At 56.7% G+C, this 16218-nt stretch overlaps 2 protein-coding genes and 1 non-coding gene across 5 annotated transcripts; all 3 read right to left on the bottom strand.

The window, feature by feature from the left end:
* Window positions 1-69: 69 nt before the first annotated feature.
* On the bottom strand, window positions 70-2688 carry CB4H12orf57 (chromosome B4 C12orf57 homolog). The gene is made up of 3 exons (XM_043561879.1): window positions 1539-2688; window positions 1080-1256; window positions 70-301 (listed from the first exon to the last, which is right to left on the bottom strand). The coding sequence occupies exons 1-3, from the start codon at window positions 1588-1590 to the stop codon at window positions 150-152; spliced, it is 381 nt and encodes a 126-aa protein (XP_043417814.1). The 5' UTR covers window positions 1591-2688; the 3' UTR covers window positions 70-149.
* On the bottom strand, window positions 1877-1938 carry LOC122474156. Its single transcript, XR_006294838.1, has one exon. It is a non-coding gene; the product is annotated as a U7 small nuclear RNA (small nuclear RNA).
* A 122-nt stretch (window positions 2689-2810) lies between the features above and the next one.
* On the bottom strand, window positions 2811-15457 carry ATN1 (atrophin 1). 3 transcript variants are annotated; one of them, XM_043561871.1, is made up of 10 exons: window positions 14762-15457; window positions 10019-10213; window positions 9677-9814; window positions 9414-9527; window positions 6678-8701; window positions 6220-6442; window positions 5094-5790; window positions 4084-4227; window positions 3577-3757; window positions 2811-3378 (listed from the first exon to the last, which is right to left on the bottom strand). In XM_043561871.1, exons 2-10 carry the CDS (start codon window positions 10043-10045, stop codon window positions 3345-3347), a joined length of 3582 nt encoding a protein of 1193 aa, XP_043417806.1. In that variant the 5' UTR covers window positions 10046-10213; window positions 14762-15457; the 3' UTR covers window positions 2811-3344. The 3 variants fall into 3 exon arrangements, with proteins under 3 accessions (XP_043417806.1, XP_043417807.1, XP_043417808.1); XM_043561872.1 differs by having other exon boundaries at window positions 6678-8698; XM_043561873.1 differs by lacking the exon at window positions 9414-9527 and having other exon boundaries at window positions 14762-14888.
* Window positions 15458-16218: the final 761 nt, after the last annotated feature.

Raw genomic sequence — 16218 nt, 5'->3', positions numbered from 1 at the left:
GGAATGGCAGAGGGAACCTGGGGCCAAGCGGTGGAGGTTGTCAGGGTCACAAAAGACTGACACTGAGGCTAAGTCACAGGCATGTTTATTATCCTCTGGAACATCAAGGTCTTCCCTTCCTGGGCAGTGTCCCAGGGGAGGGCCGACCCTCAGGAGGCAGCCACGCTGCCACCGGGAGCAGGCCCGTGGGGCGGCAATGTCATGGGTGGCAGGAACAACGCCTTCAGCTTGCCCGACAAGCTGGCAATCTCGGGATCCTGGGCTTCATAAGACTTGACCAAGCGGGCAAACTTAAGGACACCTGCAAGGGGAAGTGGAGCGTCAACCCACACCCCCAGGGGACAAGTGTGCCCCAGACATCAGGAGGGGGCAGCTTGAGCCTGAGTCACTGGTTGCTCCCCCTCTAGTCAGGGAGCTGTCTACAAAATAAGACACAAGCAGTCCTCTGCCCTGTGTCGTTTGGGTGAACCATTTCCAGGTCTATACCCATCACAACTGGATGGGATGCACTGAATGAAATATCCCAAAGCAGTGTGTGTCTCATGATCAGGTGAAACATTTTAGCAATTTAGTCACAAGAACCTGAAGCATGAACATCCACAAGATCTCAAGTCTATAACCTGGACACAGGAGGGCCATGGGCCAACTGGGCTGAATCAATAAGCACCTTTGGGGAACACCATGATCTCATCAAGGAAATTAGCCAGCCAACCCTCCAAAAGAGACTAGCTGAAACACGTTGGAGGGGCTGCACAAGTGCACTGTCACGCAGACATCCAACTAGAGCTATCGGAAGGGGGTTCCAGTCCAGCTCTGCTGTGACCTCAGGCACTTAGTTTACTGCTAGAGTCTGTTCCCTCATCTTAAAATGGGGTAACAGTATAATTACGGGTAACTGCAAACAGCATTTAAGACTTCGCCTGGCACAAGTTCACAGGAGACCCTTGGCTCTGCCCGCCAATACTGTTCGTCAGATTGTGGCTGCCTCCGTGTGGCAAGATGAGGGAGGACGGCTCAGGGACCCGATGGATCGAGCGCCCTCTCCCGGACCCACTCACCCCGACCCTCATCCGACCCACCTTCCCCGTCGCAGCTGAAGCCATAGGCCTTGATAACCTCCTGCTGAATCTGCGTGGCCACGGGCAGCACGAATTGCAGCATTTTGCCCATGTCGTTGCACGCGTTGTCCCGAGCCTCGTCCATGCGCACGGCGTTCTCCGGGGCCGAGAACGCCTGGATGACCTCGGCCAGGACCACTGTGCGGCAGATGCATCCCCGGGTAGGCGTCAGAGCATGGCCGGCGGACCCAACCGAAAGCGCAGGGAAGAGGGCAGGGAATTAGTGGGCTGAAGCCATAGTAACCCGATAAACTCGGCCTAGATTCCCTCGCTCTAGGGGCAAGGACCCCTTTGGGGGGAGAGAAAGATGGTATCCTGTGCCCCCATTTCCCGGCGGCGCAACTACACCTCTCGCTTCGTACCCTCCGCCCGCGCCCTTCGCCAACAGGAAGCCCACCCGGTGGCTAGAATGCTTCTCACCCTTGGCTTGCTCGGCACTCAGGGCCGCAGGTTGGGCCGAGGCGGACGCCATAGGGTAACAAAAGCTGCACGTGCAGCCGAACCAAGGAAATGCACGGGAAAAACGATCAGCCTGCTAGAGCGACTCTCGAAACTGACGGGGGTGGAAGGGAAGCAGCATCAGCGGCAGCCGGAAGCCTCGCGGTGCAGCGCAATACTAAACGCCAAAACGCCTTAAAACGAGAGATGACCCAACTGGACTCGATGCCGTTGGGGGGGGCGGGTGAAAAAAAAAATATCTAAAAGAGAAAATCACTCCTAGAACCGAAGTCGCTCTGTTGTTTAAAACGTATTGTGGAGGGGGTCTTCCGGTAAAAACCGGAAAACCTGCTAGACAAATTCTAAAAGAGCTGTAACACTACAGGAAGTGGCCTGGAGAGAACATGGGATATCCATGAACGCCACTATTGGTGAGGGTGAGCTCAGTGTCGCGTTTTCTAATTCTGATTGCTGTATAATCAACGAGGGACACTATAACTTTCAGAAGGAAAGATAGGGGAAAAAGAAACTTGTTTATATCATCCATTTCTAGAGTTTGTGAACATTTGATTCAGACCTATGCAAATGAACCCAAAGCTGATTGGCTGGGAAAGCTGGTCACACCCCCTGCAGTTTTTGAGAACGATGTGATTCGCTGCAATAAACGCTGAGTGCTGAGGCGGTCCCCGTGCTTGCCTAAAATGGCCTTGTGCAGGGGTGTGCGCTCCAAAGTAACGCCCTCCAATTTCTCTTCTCTTCCACACGTTTGAAATGGTCACCCACTTCCTCCTCAAACCAAGGAGTACTTAAGAATCCAGACTTCGAATCGCTTTAACCTAGTGGAACTCCGCCCCTGCACCTCCGCTTCATAACCGTTTCCCAATCTATTCGACGGAAAGGATTCTGGACTCTGGCGGCTCCTAGCTGTGGGGCCAGTGGCAGAAACGCCTCCAAAGTCTGAGTGGCTTCCTAGGCCTGACCCTGTCAGAGGCGGGCCTGTCCTTGGCCTCCAGCATCTGGACTTCCCAGCCTTGCGACTCAAGAGGGGACTGGCTAGCTCCATAGTACCCCTCCAGCGGAGCCAGGGCTCCAGGGCCCCTGGCTCTTCCGAGATCTCCTCTCCAACTCTGCAGAGGTCGCTACACCCACTTGTGTTCGGTTCCACAGCCTTCTCTCCAGGCACTACTGCGTAGTCCCCCATCACCACCGCCCCAATCCGCCCCCACAGCCCGCAAAGAACCAGTCACAGCCATCTTCCTGGGGAGTCGTGAGGATGTTTTTGTTTGGTTTTGGTTGGGATGTTTTTTAAAGAGCGTCATATAGATATTTATATATATAAATTATTAATGTCGGGGAAGGGCAAGGGGCATACATCGCAGAAGGGACGCGCGCACGGGGACTGGGGAGGGGCGGGGGCAGCACACGATGCTACGCAAAACAGCCACATCTAACAGATGAAATAATCACACCAACGGGGTGGGGGAGGGGCAGTGGCCACCGGGGGTTGGGCATGGGGGAGGAAGAAAGCAGGGGGACAAGAAAGAGGGACCTGGTCCAAGATACTGTGCGCTTTCTGCCCCCACCCCCCACCCCCACCCCTGGCCACCTCCCCACCTCTGCATACCACAGGAGCCTTGGCCTTCCATCTGTCCCTTCCTCCCTCCCTCTGCCCAGCTGCTGAAACCCTGCAAATGAGCAGCACCCCTCCTCAGCCGTGGGTGGCAGGCTGGGAGGGAGGCCTCCGAGGTCCAAATGCAGGGGCCATGGGTGCTCTCTTGATTGCAGGTTCTACAGTGGCTTGTCGCTTTCCTTCTTCAGGTGACTGGGTGGAGAGGGGATGCAGAGCAGAGGCATGAGACACCGAGGTCAACCCCGACCTGGCCCCTCTCACAGAGGAGGACTGTGAAGGAGGGGCTCCCTCCCCCAGAGGCCAAAGGCCAGCAGTGCGCTGCCCACACCCCATCCTGGGCTGGCTAAGGTCACACCCCCTCACCCCTGGCCCAGGGGTGTCCCAGGGTACCTGTAGTAGTCCTCCTGGGCAGGTAGCGGCACACTGTGCAGCGGGTGATGGGCGTGCAGCCACTGCTGCTGCTCCAGCGCCAGGCGCTGCAGCTCGGCCGACTGCGCGTGCATGGCCTGCAGCTGGTGAGCTGCAGACATCGGGGCAGAGAGGGAGGCTGGCAGGTCCCGGTACGGAGCAGCTGTGGGCAGGAAGGGCGGGGGGGCCCATGACTGCTGGAGTCCTGAGTACTTACTCTGGGCCAGGACAGAGCTGGCCACCTTACAGACAGAGGAAACTGAGGCTAAAACAGGCAAAAGCCAGTCCTGGAGAAGATCCAAACTTCCGCCTGGCACTAAAACCTGTGCCTCTCTTGGGCAGGGCCTCAGCCCTCCTTCTCCTGTTCTCAGCTCCTCTGGTTACCTCCTCATCCCTCCCCAAGCCCAAACAGGCTAATCCTACCACCCAGATTCCTCTTTTCTGCCCTTCTCTCGTTCGACCTTCCCCACCCCCAACCTCCATCCTTACCAAAGAGCTGGTGACGAAGAACTTCGTTCTCGTGCAGAGGGTGAGGAAGAAGGGGGTTGGGGAGGGTCCCAGCTGGGTAGGGGATCCGGGTAAGGTGAGACCCTGAGGCCAGGGGGTCAATGAGAGGGTGCACCGAGGCAGAGGCTAGAGGGTAGAGAAGAGGAAGGTGTCACCAGAAGGCAGGTTTGGGGAAAACCATGCATTTGGGTGAAGGGATCCAAGCCTGGGAAGAGATGGACAATCAACACAGGGAGACCTAGTGAGGAACAGAGACATAATGGAAGAACTAAGGGCCTAGTGGGTGGTCAGGACAAGACCTTACTGGAGTAGGGACAGGTGGATGGCAGAGAATAGGAGACGGCAGTTGTCAGAGGGGTCTCAGGAAAAGGAGAGACGTGGACTGCTTAGAGGAGATAGGAAGGGATAGAAGTTTGGGAAGTAAGACAGAAGAGAGAGGCGGCTAAGAGAGAGAAAGCGCAAGGGAGCCAGGAAGGACTATGACTGTGAGGCTAAATCCGGCAAAGTACTGGACAAAAGGAAATACAGCAAAAGGATAGTGAATAAAGCTCATTAGCACCTATGATAACCCCAGTCAAAGCTATAGAGCTGTTTCTGGAAGGTAGGAGGCCTGGAGATGGGGAAAAACATGAAAGACCTCCACCTGGGAGGAGAGAAGATGGCAAGAAATGATAACAGAGTTGAATTCAAAGGAGCAAGGACCCAGGTATGGGGAGGGGGCTGTTCTGAGGGTAGAAAGGTGGCGTTCCCTCAAAGGTTTCCTCTATCGTGGGTGAGATGCTAGACTGTGAAGAGGGGCGGGGTGTGGGTTATTACAGTCTCTGGGGGCATGAAGAGATGGGGGATGACAGGGAGGCCAAGATCAGGGGAGCAATCCCGGGAGAGAGGCTCATGCCAGACTAGAGGAGAAAAGTCTTGGCCTGAGGAACAGAAGACCCAATTACTTGCCAGGGGACAAGAACGCAATGAAGACAAAGAAGTAGGAGTCTCACCTGCATGGATGGCGTCCTGCTGGTGGAGGTGCAGGTGGGAGTGGATGTGGGAGTGCTGGTGGTGATGGGGGGTCACATTGAGCATCTGCAGCCGGGCCAGCGGGTCATTGCCCAGGGCTGCCACCCTTTCTGCATGCTGCCTCTCGGCTGCCAGACGCTCGGCGTATGACATGTCAGGCCGCAGGGCTGGACCAGCTGCCAGCGCTAGACGTTCTCTCTCCAGGGGCCCCAGGCTCGGATGAAAGGGGAAAGGGTGCAGGCCGGGTGGGCCAGGCTGCAGAGCCAGGCCCCCATGTCGGGGGAAGGGATCCAGGCCCGGCCCAGGGACCCCATGTAGGGGTTCCAGCTCACTGGGCTTCACCTCAAAGCCAGGCTTGAGGCGGTCACGGAGGTCTCGTTCACGGGCTTCCCGCTCCCTCTCCCGGGCTGCTGGGTCACTGCTGTACAAGGCCGGGACATTGTAACCCAGGAGCCCCGGGTCCACTGCCCCTAAGGGCACGTAGAATGGATGGTTGCGATTGCCAGGAGACATGACGTGGGGCCGGGCGTATTCACTGAGCGTGCGCAGGGCTGGAGTGTCAGGACCCAGGTAGGGGGGCACTGTAGCCACAGCACTGCCCGGCTCAAATGGAGGGCGATGGGGCACTGGGCCGAGAGATGGGCACTCCACTGGAGCCCGGCCCTCCTGAGCCAACTTCTGTGGGATACAGGGAGAAGCAGAGTCAAAAGGGCAGGTCTGGTAAAATGTGGCTGATCCAGAGCTGCTCAATTGTCTCGGCAGCTGAAGGCCAAAATGCGTCACCTTACTGGAACTCACCCTAGTAGGAATTTCCCTAAACCTTCTCCTGAATATTGGCTCTCCCTACCATCCACAGGTACTCTGATCTGAATTTGCCTCCCCCACCCAAGGGAGGATGCAAGGAAGGATTCCTCCCGCTGGAATCCCTGGGTCTCTATTTCCTGGGCTGCCGTGCTTCCTCCTGTCCGACAGGGGGCGCAATGACTTCCCCGGCCCCCACCCCCTGCCCCCTGCCCTCCACGCCCCACCCCCACCCCCACCCCACCCCACCCCCCCCGCGCGGCGCAGAGGAAGGCCAGAAGGCGGACGGCGCATGTGGTGACGCACCACGCTGCGTTCCAGCTCGCGCTCCTTCTCGCGTTCCCGCTCCTTCTCGCGTTCCCGCTCGCGCTCGCGCTCCTTTTCTTCGCGCGCGCGCTGCTCGGCCTCGCGCCGCACCTTCTCAACCAGGTCGGCCCGCTTCTTGGCCAGCTTGGAGCCCTCCAGCGGCACGAAGTACAGGTCGCTGCGCGCGCACGAGTTAAAGCCGCGGTCCAGGTGTTTGTTGAACCTGGCGGGCGCGAGGGCAGCGCGCGCTTAGCCCCTGCGAGCTGCCCGAGCGACCCCGCGGTGACCCTGCCCCCAAACCAGCCCGCGCAGGCGGTGAGGGAGGCGAGGCCCCCGAGTACTCTAAAAGGCACCACACGAACGTCAAGGCTCCCCTCTTGTCGCCTCTGCCGGTCTCTCCATTGCCCCTTCGTCGTTCCCCGTTCCAGGCCCAAACTTACCCCACCCTGGCGGCTCACCTGGCTGACTGGCTGGCATGGCTGGGCACGTCTACCACCTTGGGAGGGGGCGAGGGGCTGCGGGCCGGGGGCGCCGGGCTCTCGGGGGTCTCATACTCTTCAGCCGGCTCTTGCTTGATCTGCGTGGCGTTCAGGGGCGGCCCCGAGGCAGGGGCCGCAGGTGGTGGTGGCAGGGAGGACAGGCCTGAGGGCCCGGCAGGTGGCAGAGGCCCTGGCCCCACAGTGGGCGAGCCTGGCTTGAAGGTCCCTGGGCCCGCGGGCGGCGAGGCGCCTCGGTAGCCGGGTGGGGTCCCTGTTCGGAAGGAGGGAGGCGACCCCGGCTTGTATCCCGGTGGGGTGGCTGTCTTGTAGGCCCCTGGGGACGGGGCTCTCTTTCCATACGGCGGGGGCCCAGGTGGGGAAGCTGTTTTGTAGCCCGCTGGCGAGGAAGCCACTGTGGCAATGACCGTGGAAAGCGTAGCCGAAGAGGTGGTGACCGGAGGCACCGGTGGGAAGGGATAGGGCGCTCCTTGGGGGCCCTGGGAAGGGGAGGGGTGTGAACATGGGTAGGATCCTTGAGAGGAAGAAGAGGAGTTGGAAGAGGAAGAGGGTGGGGGGCCATTGGGGCCCGCTTGGCTGTAGGACACCTGGCTGTGAGGTGGGGGCAGGTGTGCTGGCCCTGGTGGGTAGGGCCTCAGAGACCCCAGGGAGGGCGACATGGCATAAGGGTGGGAATGGTGGGAGCTACTGCTCTCCAGGGAATGGGGATATGCTCCAGGTGGAGGGGGCCCAGAGCTCCCATGATGTTGCTGTTGCTGCTGTTGCTGCTGTTGCTGCTGCTGCTGCTGCTGCTGTTGCTGCTGTTGTTGCTGGTGGTGATGGTGATGTGTTGGGGCTGGTGGGTGGCCTGTGGACTGGCCTCCAGTGGAAGGAGGGAAGGGGCCTGGGTGGGCATTGCTGTTGGCTAAGAGACGGCCATAGGGAGGAGGTGGGGGGGGACCCTGGCTCCATACAGCCTGGGATGGAAGGGAAGGCTGAGTGTATTTGGGTGGCTGATTGGAGACAGACAGGCTTGTTGGGGGAGGGAAGGAGTGGGGATAACTGGGCAATGCCTGGGAAGCTGGGTACTGGGAGGCAGAGGAAGAGGAAGAACTGGAAGAGGAGGCTGCTGCAGAGCTGCTACCTGCAGACGAGTATGGATACCTCATTGGCGGGGCTGGGGCAGAAGAGGAGGAAGCAGGGGGCAGAGGATGGGGTGAGGGAGCAAGAGTGGGGCCCTTCTCTGGGCCAGGAGGAAGTCCACCCATACCCTGCCCCATGGCATGGGGAGAGGGCAGATGCCCAGGTAGTGGCTGGGCCCCCAGGCCAGGAGGAGAGGCTGATGCATTGTTAAGGGGTCTCAGAGCAGGTGGGGGAGGCAGGTTTGGTGTCACATGGGGGAAGGTGGCTGGTGGTGGAGCAGAGGGTAGGTTTCCACCACCCACTGGAGTGTTAGGTGGCTTTGTTGGGGGAGCACCACCAGCCCCAGAGCTTGATATTGAAATGGGGGTGGTGGGTGGAGGGTGCTGTTTACCCCCACTAGGAGCCCCCACTGAAGAGGCAGCCCCTCCTCCCTTGGGACCCATTGGGGGTCCAGACAAAACTCCTCCACCAGTGCCCCCCGGGTAGAGCTGTGGGTGAGGGGGAGGGGCCCCAGGAGGAGCCTGGAACATTCGAGATGGAGGGGGCTCCATGGGAGCATGATATCCAGCGGGTGTCACAGAAGGATGGGGTTCGAAGCCAGGCTCTGGCTGTCGGGGGGTGCTGTCTGGCGGTGGAGGAGAGGGAGGAAAGAGTGGAGGGGGGTGGTAGGGGCGGGCTGGGCCCTGGGACAGGCCAGAAGATGAGTCGGAGTCATTCTCCACGCTTCCAGGGCTGTAGATGCTGGGGGACGTGCTTCGGTTATCCTGGTCAATATCCCTAGGGTCACTGCTGCCATCATCGTTGAGGCTTCGCCCATCTAAACTATCCAGATCGGAGGGAGACTGTGGCCGAGGGAGCTCCTGCTGTAGAAAAAGGAGGACCATTTTTTTTTCCCTTTTCTTTTCCCTCGCTTCCCCGAGATTTGGGGCCTCCCTTGCACAAAACCACATCCCCCTCCCAGCAACCACTGTACGACGTGATGAACTCTGGCTCCAGCCCCCGTCCCTGCCACGTGGGGATTCCTCCACTCTCCCCACATTCTCAGCTCCACCCTAGCAGCCACTCTTGTTCCCCTCCTTGTAAAACTCCATTCTTTCCTCAAGTGTCCGTCTCAAGCACCATCTCGCTGTCCCCAGCTACACCCAAATCCTTGTCTTCCACCAGCTCATATCCGCCCTCCTCTCATCTCCTTCACCCCCTTAACTACACATGCCAGAAACCCGTGCTTTTTAAGAAGACCACTCCTTATGCATTTTCCTTATGAGTTATTCCTTCCACTAAGACCTCTCACCTTTAACCTCCTCTCCAGCCCCCTCATGAAAATCAGGACCTGGAAAAGGAGAGGCTAGAATCCCTCACACTCTTCCAGGCCCTTTGGCCCTGCCTGGTCATCTAGTGGTCTGGCTAAAGCCCTAAAAACCCACCTGACACACTATAGACAGGACTCCTTTAATAAGCCCTAGGATATGACTTTTCTCTCATGTCCCAGGCAAGATTAAAGTAGCAATCGTGAAGGGAAGTTTTTGGGAAAGCATGGTCAGAAAATGGGTGAGGATGGCTGCAAGGGTCACCCACCTCGGTTTTGGTCTTTTTTGGTGCATTAGTCTCCTCACTTTCACTTTCTGAGATCTCCTCACTCCGGCCCTGCTTGCTGACCTTTGGGGTGGAGGCTTCCTCTACGCGGGCCTTCTGTTAGAGAGAAAGAAAATTCCTTTCTCCTACCTCCCGAGCCTCCACAGTTACTCTCTGCCAGACAGGAAGTTCCCCCACAACACACACACATACACCGTCAGCCCCAGTGCCTGGGCATCCTGTGGGAGGACCTGAGGACAGAATACCTTGGCTGTCTGCCTAGACTTTTCGGCTTTGCCGTCACTGCTGGACGTGCTGACCCCTCCAGGGGAGGCCCGGCCCCTCGATCTCAGCTCTTCCCGGGGCCCAGGGGCCTCTTTCTTCCGTCCACTCCTCATTGACATCTGAGGGAAAAGGAAGGAAGCAGACAATGTAGGTTTTTGGTTCGTTTTTTTTTGTTTGTTTTGTTTTGTTTTTACCTAGCACCTAACTTCATGGCGTGCCTTATTTCTATTCTTTCTCTCCAGGCCCTCACCGCTCCCCACCCCACCCCAGTTTCTCTGCCCCTCATCTGCCCCTTTGTGGCTCTTATTTTAGCTATTACTCACTGAGTCTTTATTCTGTCGTGTCTTCATTCTTCAGGCTGTGGAGACCCCATTCTCCTCTGCCTGGGCAGCTGAATACAGAAACTTCTCTGCTTCACCCCAAGTTCCCCACAGCTGTGGCCTGGGAAGCGGGAAGCAGGATCTCCCAAGTTTCCAGTATAGGCCCCTGGAACTTGCAGGATTTGTTTTCAGTGAAGCCTGTTAGAAAAAACCATCAGAGGGGCGCCTGAGTGGCGCAGTCGGTTGAGCGTCCGACTTCAGCCAGGTCACGATCTCGCGGTCCGTGAGTTCGAGCCCCACATCAGGCTCTGGGCTGATGGCTCGGAGCCTGGACCCTGTTTCCGATTCTGTGTCTCCCTCTCTCTCTGCCCCTCCCCCGTTCATGCTCTGTCTCTCTCTGTCCCAAAAATAAATAAACGTTGGAAAAAAAAAAAAAAAAAAAACCATCAGAGTCTCCAAATTGGGGAACAGAGTCTGAAGGCGATACTGTTGTGCTTATCAAGGGCCTTGAGTAAGTGGCCCAACCCTAAGCCTTTGGGCTAAGAGGTACAACCCCCATAAGACACTGCTGGCTCGCCCCACGGGCTACCTCAGCTATCTACACATGAAAGAGACTCTGCTCACATCATCTCTTTCAACTCTGGAGAAGGCAGAAAACTCAGAGGTACCCTACCCATGCACTCACATTATTCTACCCTTCCTGATACCTGGAAAGTATCTGTGGGTACACGAGTTCCACAGAGCCTTCCCAGGGAGCATAAAGAAATGTAGCTGAGGTATGAATTTATTGAGTGCTGTCTTTATGTCATGCCCTTACATGCAGTTTCATTTAATATTTACAACCTAACCCTGCAAAGTAGGTATTCTTATTTCCATTATACAGAGGAGGAAACTGAGGCTCAAAGATTGAGACTGTGACTTGCCCAACTTCGTGTGATGAATACACAGAAACCAGTGACAGCACCGGAATCGGGCCTACATCTCCCTGACTTCAAAGCCCATGCTATTTCTTTTAGACTTTGCTATACTCTCGTCAGAAGTTGGTGGGGTGAGTTCTCAGAAGGCCTAGATCAGTCCCAGAGATATGAAAAGAATCTTTTCACATCAGAGTAGGTGGGAGAAGAATGCCCCATTCTATAACACAAATGCACACAGTCCTACCAATCCCAAGCCCAAACCTAGGTACCCCCAAAGTGCCGAACTTATTTCTGAGAGTCTCATGGAGACCTTCCCCCACCCACTTCTAGTGCCTGGGTTCCCCAAGGCTAGAAAGTCAGGACTTTCATTTTACCAACCAAAGCAGTGAAAATCAGTGAGCACTTAATACAAATTTACAGACTGGTAAACCTGTATTCCCACTTGGTTTAGACAGGGACACATACCTCCTCACGGCCTATCTATCTCTGTACCTATATCTATAGTCAGCTATTTTCCTTTGTACTTGTTGGTATTTCTTGCTAAGGGTCAGGTCTCCGTATTACTGGACCATAAGATCTTTTGGAAGCAAAAATGGTATCTTCTCACTGTTTTCTTCCTTTCTGTATCTCCCACTGATGTCACGTATATATGCGTGCTCTGTTCCGTTCTTGTTCCTGGCCTATTGACTAACTTCAGTAGGTCTTTTCGAATAAAATGTTGCCCGATTTTGGTGGGAATGGGGTAAACTTACCCAACTATTCTGAGTTACAAGGCCTGGCTAGGTAAATGGTATTATCACAGTATACTGCATATTTTTCCCCAGGAATACAGAGTAATTACTTCTCCTTCACCTCCACTGAACCCTAATTATTCACTTCCACTGAACCCTAACTACTGAGACCGGCAAGGGGGGGGGGGTAGGGGGCAGAGAGGGGTTGAACCTAACCTTTCCAGGAAACTTAATAATAATTTACTTAGAATCATAAAAGAGCTGGGACAGAGCTTCAGGTCTTCTGAACTTAGAACTAATGCTCTGTCCAGTAAACCAGCCACTTTTCTTCAACTACAACTACTACCACATTTTTGAGTTGTTGTGGAGATCAGTTTTAAATATTGTCAACCTCCAAAAATCCAAAGAACAAAACCCGCTGTAACAAAAGAGGAAAACAATCTTAACCAAAGCACAGCCAGGATTACTATGTGTGGCTGGTGTGTCTTTGCCAGCCCCTCTAGAGGAGGGTGCCCATCTCTCCTTTCCATCCCAGAACCCATTCACCAAGTCCATTACAGCTAGGGGATCCAAAAGGTCAGAGAAATGCACGAATGTAACTGAAAAACACAGCAATCAGTGTGCCCCTCCCCCTACTGCAACTGTTTTAAACAGCTGAAATCTGATAAAATTAGCAGTGAGTAGCTTTGAAGGAGAAAAGCAGTCATAAAAGCATAGGTAATCTCGGGGGAAAGGAGTGGCAAGGGGAGAGGAATTAGGGTTGGGCCATATATATGCTTCTGAACTCGGAGCATGCTTCAGCATCAACAAGGTGAACTATACTCCATCTAGCCCTAGGAGCCAGTCACTGGAACTAATATTTATAAAGCACCTACTGTGTTTCTGCAACACACTACACACATTCCCTTTCATGGCCTTACTGCAAAAGAAGAAGGATAAAGACCAGATTGGGGAGATGCAAAAGTGAGAAATAGGGAAAGAGTCTCTAAGAATAGGAGAATAAGGGAGAAATACGAGAAGGATGTCAGAGGGAATACACGATCAAGGCATAAGGCTTTCTGGGAAAGGCTTGCAGGGTGAATTTCAGGATCACTGGCCCAGCCCCCATCATCATTCCAGACCTGCCAGACTAACAAACCAGTCCAAAGTGACTCCTAGATAACAATGCGGCCCAGACCAGCAGATAAGTCTGCATGCATTAGTCTAAGCCTTCTTAGAACCAGGGGAGGTCAGAGGGGCCTCAGAGATCATCTTATCTATAACCCCTTCATCTTACAATGAAGCCAAGGCTCAGAGAAGTGACTGGCCCAAGGCCACAGTTAGAGGTACAACCAGTACCCGACCCAGGTATGTTGGCTCCTGTTCAGAGTATTTCCACTGCACCAGGCTGTTGCACAGCCCTCTGGCCTGGGCCACCCTCAAATGAGATGAGCTTGGAGAGCCCAGCCACTCCCACAAGGTCAGAGAAGCAGAAGGTCAAAGGTTAGTGGATGGAAGGGGTCACTGTCGTGATAGTCTGGGAAAGAGAAAAAGGGAGACTTGGGAAGGGAAACTCAAGTTTAAGAAAACAGAAGAATATCAGTGCAAAGAAGCAAACAACTGTATACTATATACAAGAAGTCCCTAATAATAAGGGAGGCAGAAGCCAGAAAGAACTACCAAAACCTGGTGTAACTTGAACAGAAGCTTTTCCAGCTTCCCACCATGCCTAAGGGGAGGAACTTGGAGCGACGTCTATGACCGGCAAGTAACATGTCTACCTGTTCCAACAAACTGCTTGCCGGAAGGCGGAGGACCCCCTTGGGAACCTCCTATTCACCAGCAGCACCAGAAACACCTTCCAGAACCCAGCCAAGAGTACCAAGAACATAGCCAAAGGCTGAGGTCCAATCAAGATTCTGAACCCCCACCTATAGGACATCCCACTGGATCGTTGCTATGGCAACAAAATGGTAGAACCTGCCCCTCAAGAGTCTATCCCAGGAGTCCATCTGCCAGCCACTCCCCCTCCAGTTGCCAAAGCAACTCCTACCCTCCAGGAGCACCCTCAGGGAAGGGAGCTTAAGAAGAGTACCTACCCTAGTAGAAATAAGCCCATGCACAAAGAGAAATCTTTGAGCTCAAAACAAAAATGAAGATACCTCCCCCTTCAGAAACCCCAGCTAGAGGGGCTGTGGGTGCTCTGGGGACTTGAGGGTGGAGGTCACAACTTGCGTGGAGTGCATATAAGACCATCCAATTCTCTCCTTTTCCACCCTCTCAGAAACCCTTTCTCCCTAACTCTCCCTTCAGTGTTCCCATCTTCCTCCCCATAGTTTTAGGGGGACCAGAGCACTGGGCCCCAGTGTGTCCCTCTCCAAGAAGGAACCATGCTGGGGTCTGGAAAAACAAGGTCAGAGGTGACCTAAAGTACGGGAAAGAAAATAGAGTCACAAAGGCATCCACTTCCCACTTGAACCCTGTGACACCTCAGGTTCTGCTTCTCAAACGTGGACCTCTCCTTGGTCCCTTCAGAGCCTCCGTTTCCCCAGGTTCCATTCTCCTCCTTCATCAGCTACGACCCTTCTCTTTCCACCTACCACACCCCTTCCCCATTTCCTACTTCCCTTCTACACCTAGCACCCCCAACCCTGAGTTCTGAAACCCGGGTTTTGGGCCTTTTCCTGGAGCCCTAATGCCCCACCTCGCTGCCATATCTCCAGTCCCTTTTTGCCTTCGCCCGAAGCCCCCTCGCCTGCATCCCCCTTTTTCCTCTAGCCACCCTCCACCTCGGTGCTCCTCTTTTGGTCCCGGGGTCCTGGCTACCCTCGCTGCCCCATCAGCCCTCCTCCTGAGACCCTCCCACCTCCCTCCATCCACCCGATCCTCCGGGTGCCCTGGCCCCCATCCCTCCTTGGGGGCCGGCCCCACCCCCCTGAGTCCCCCGGCCTCAGGCCGGGCAGAGCCCGCAGTGGGGGTACCGGATCGGGAAAATAACAAATGGAGGCGGCGGCGGCGGCGGCGGCGGCGGCGGGAGGGGGAAACTGGGAGGGGTGGGGGTGGGGAGCCGCGGGCCAGAACCCGGGCGGGCCCGAGGCCCGGGTGGCAGCAGATCTTACCTGGTCGTAGCTCGGGACGGCTGGCTGGCTCCGAACGGGATCCGGGGCTCCGGCGCCTCCGGGGGGCGGCGGCGGCCGCTCCCCCGCCCCCCTCTCCTCTTCCCGGCTTCAGTCGCCGCCGCGACGGCGGCGGCGCCGGGCCCGACCCCCCCGGAGGGCGGCCCCCATCCCCCCTTTTCACCCACCTGGCCCCGATCGCCCGCCTGCCCCCGGAGCAGACCCCGATCCCCGCTCTCGTTCAGCCCCTCCCCAGGCCCGCCACCTCCCCCCGGCCGCCCGGAATGCCCGGGCCGCGCCGCCCGCCCCCGCCGCGCCGCTCGCCCCCGCGGCCCGGCCGGCGCTCCGAGCTGCTCTGACCCGCCGCCTCCCGCCCGCCGCCCGCGCCCGCCCCGCGCAGCCCGCACTCGCGCGATCCCCGGCCCCCTAGGCGGCCTCCGCCCGCGGCCCCCGCCCCTTCCCAGGCGTTCGTCCCCCTCGCCCCCTCCTAGCCCCTCCTCGAGGCCAGCGGTCCCCCCTAAATGGGTCCCGGCCCGAGGCCCCGGCCCGACGCGGGGCTGCGGGCGGGCTGGGCGGCGCGTCCGGCGACTCGCACAGGAAAGCGGACGGCGAAGGGAGGGAGCTTGGGAGAGGGGGATGGGAGAAGGGAGGAAGAGGGAGAAGGAGGGAGCGCGGAGGAACGGAGGAGAGAGGGGCCAGGAGGGAGACGCGAGGGAGGGAGCGCGAGGCAAGCTGCGAGGGGGGAGAGAGGGGGATCCGGAGAGGGGGAGGCGCTGTGCGAGTTGGCCGAGGCCGGCCCAGGGGGCTGGGGCGCGGGGAGGGGTTCGCCGAGGCTGAATGTGGGGAACCAGACGACTGGGTGGGAGGGGCTGTTGGTTGTCAGGGCCGATAAGGGGAGACTGGAGAAGTTTGGGGACCAAGGGGTCTGTGGCAGAGGGGAAGTGGGAGGTCGTGGGTGTGTGGCAGAGATTGGTCTAATGGGGTTACGTTGGGAAAATGGAGCTACACGGGGGCTCCGAGGGCAGTGAGGTATGTGACAAGGAGGGATGACTAAATCTTGGGGTGACAGCGTCTCTGGCAGACATGTAGCTGGAGATGTGGGGGGGGTGATTATGAGGGAGAATGGGATGGAAGTTTGGGGTCATGGGGAGAGGAAGAAATTGAAAAGATGGAGACATTGATATATAGGAATATGGGTTTTCTGGATGAGAGTAATTTGGAGGTGATTCGTATTAGGAATATAATAAATGTAAGAATTTAGGGGTGATGATGGAAAGCTGGAGAGAGTCGAGTTCAGAGATGTCAGCATGGAGAGAAGTGGAAAGGTGAAGAACCTTAGGAAGGTTTGAAAGAGGTGGGGCCGGATGCATATTCTAGAGGGACTAGGGTACTGGGTGGCAAAGGAGGGGGTAAGACACAGGGATGGCTGGATTCTGGGGGTGGGGGGTTTCCAAGAGAGC

Source organism: Prionailurus bengalensis, chromosome B4 (assembly GCF_016509475.1).
Source record: "Prionailurus bengalensis isolate Pbe53 chromosome B4, Fcat_Pben_1.1_paternal_pri, whole genome shotgun sequence".
NCBI classification, from domain to species: domain Eukaryota; kingdom Metazoa; phylum Chordata; class Mammalia; order Carnivora; family Felidae; genus Prionailurus; species Prionailurus bengalensis.
The sequence above is the reverse complement of the archived record's forward strand: the minus strand, read 5'-3'. Positions and strand labels throughout refer to the sequence as shown.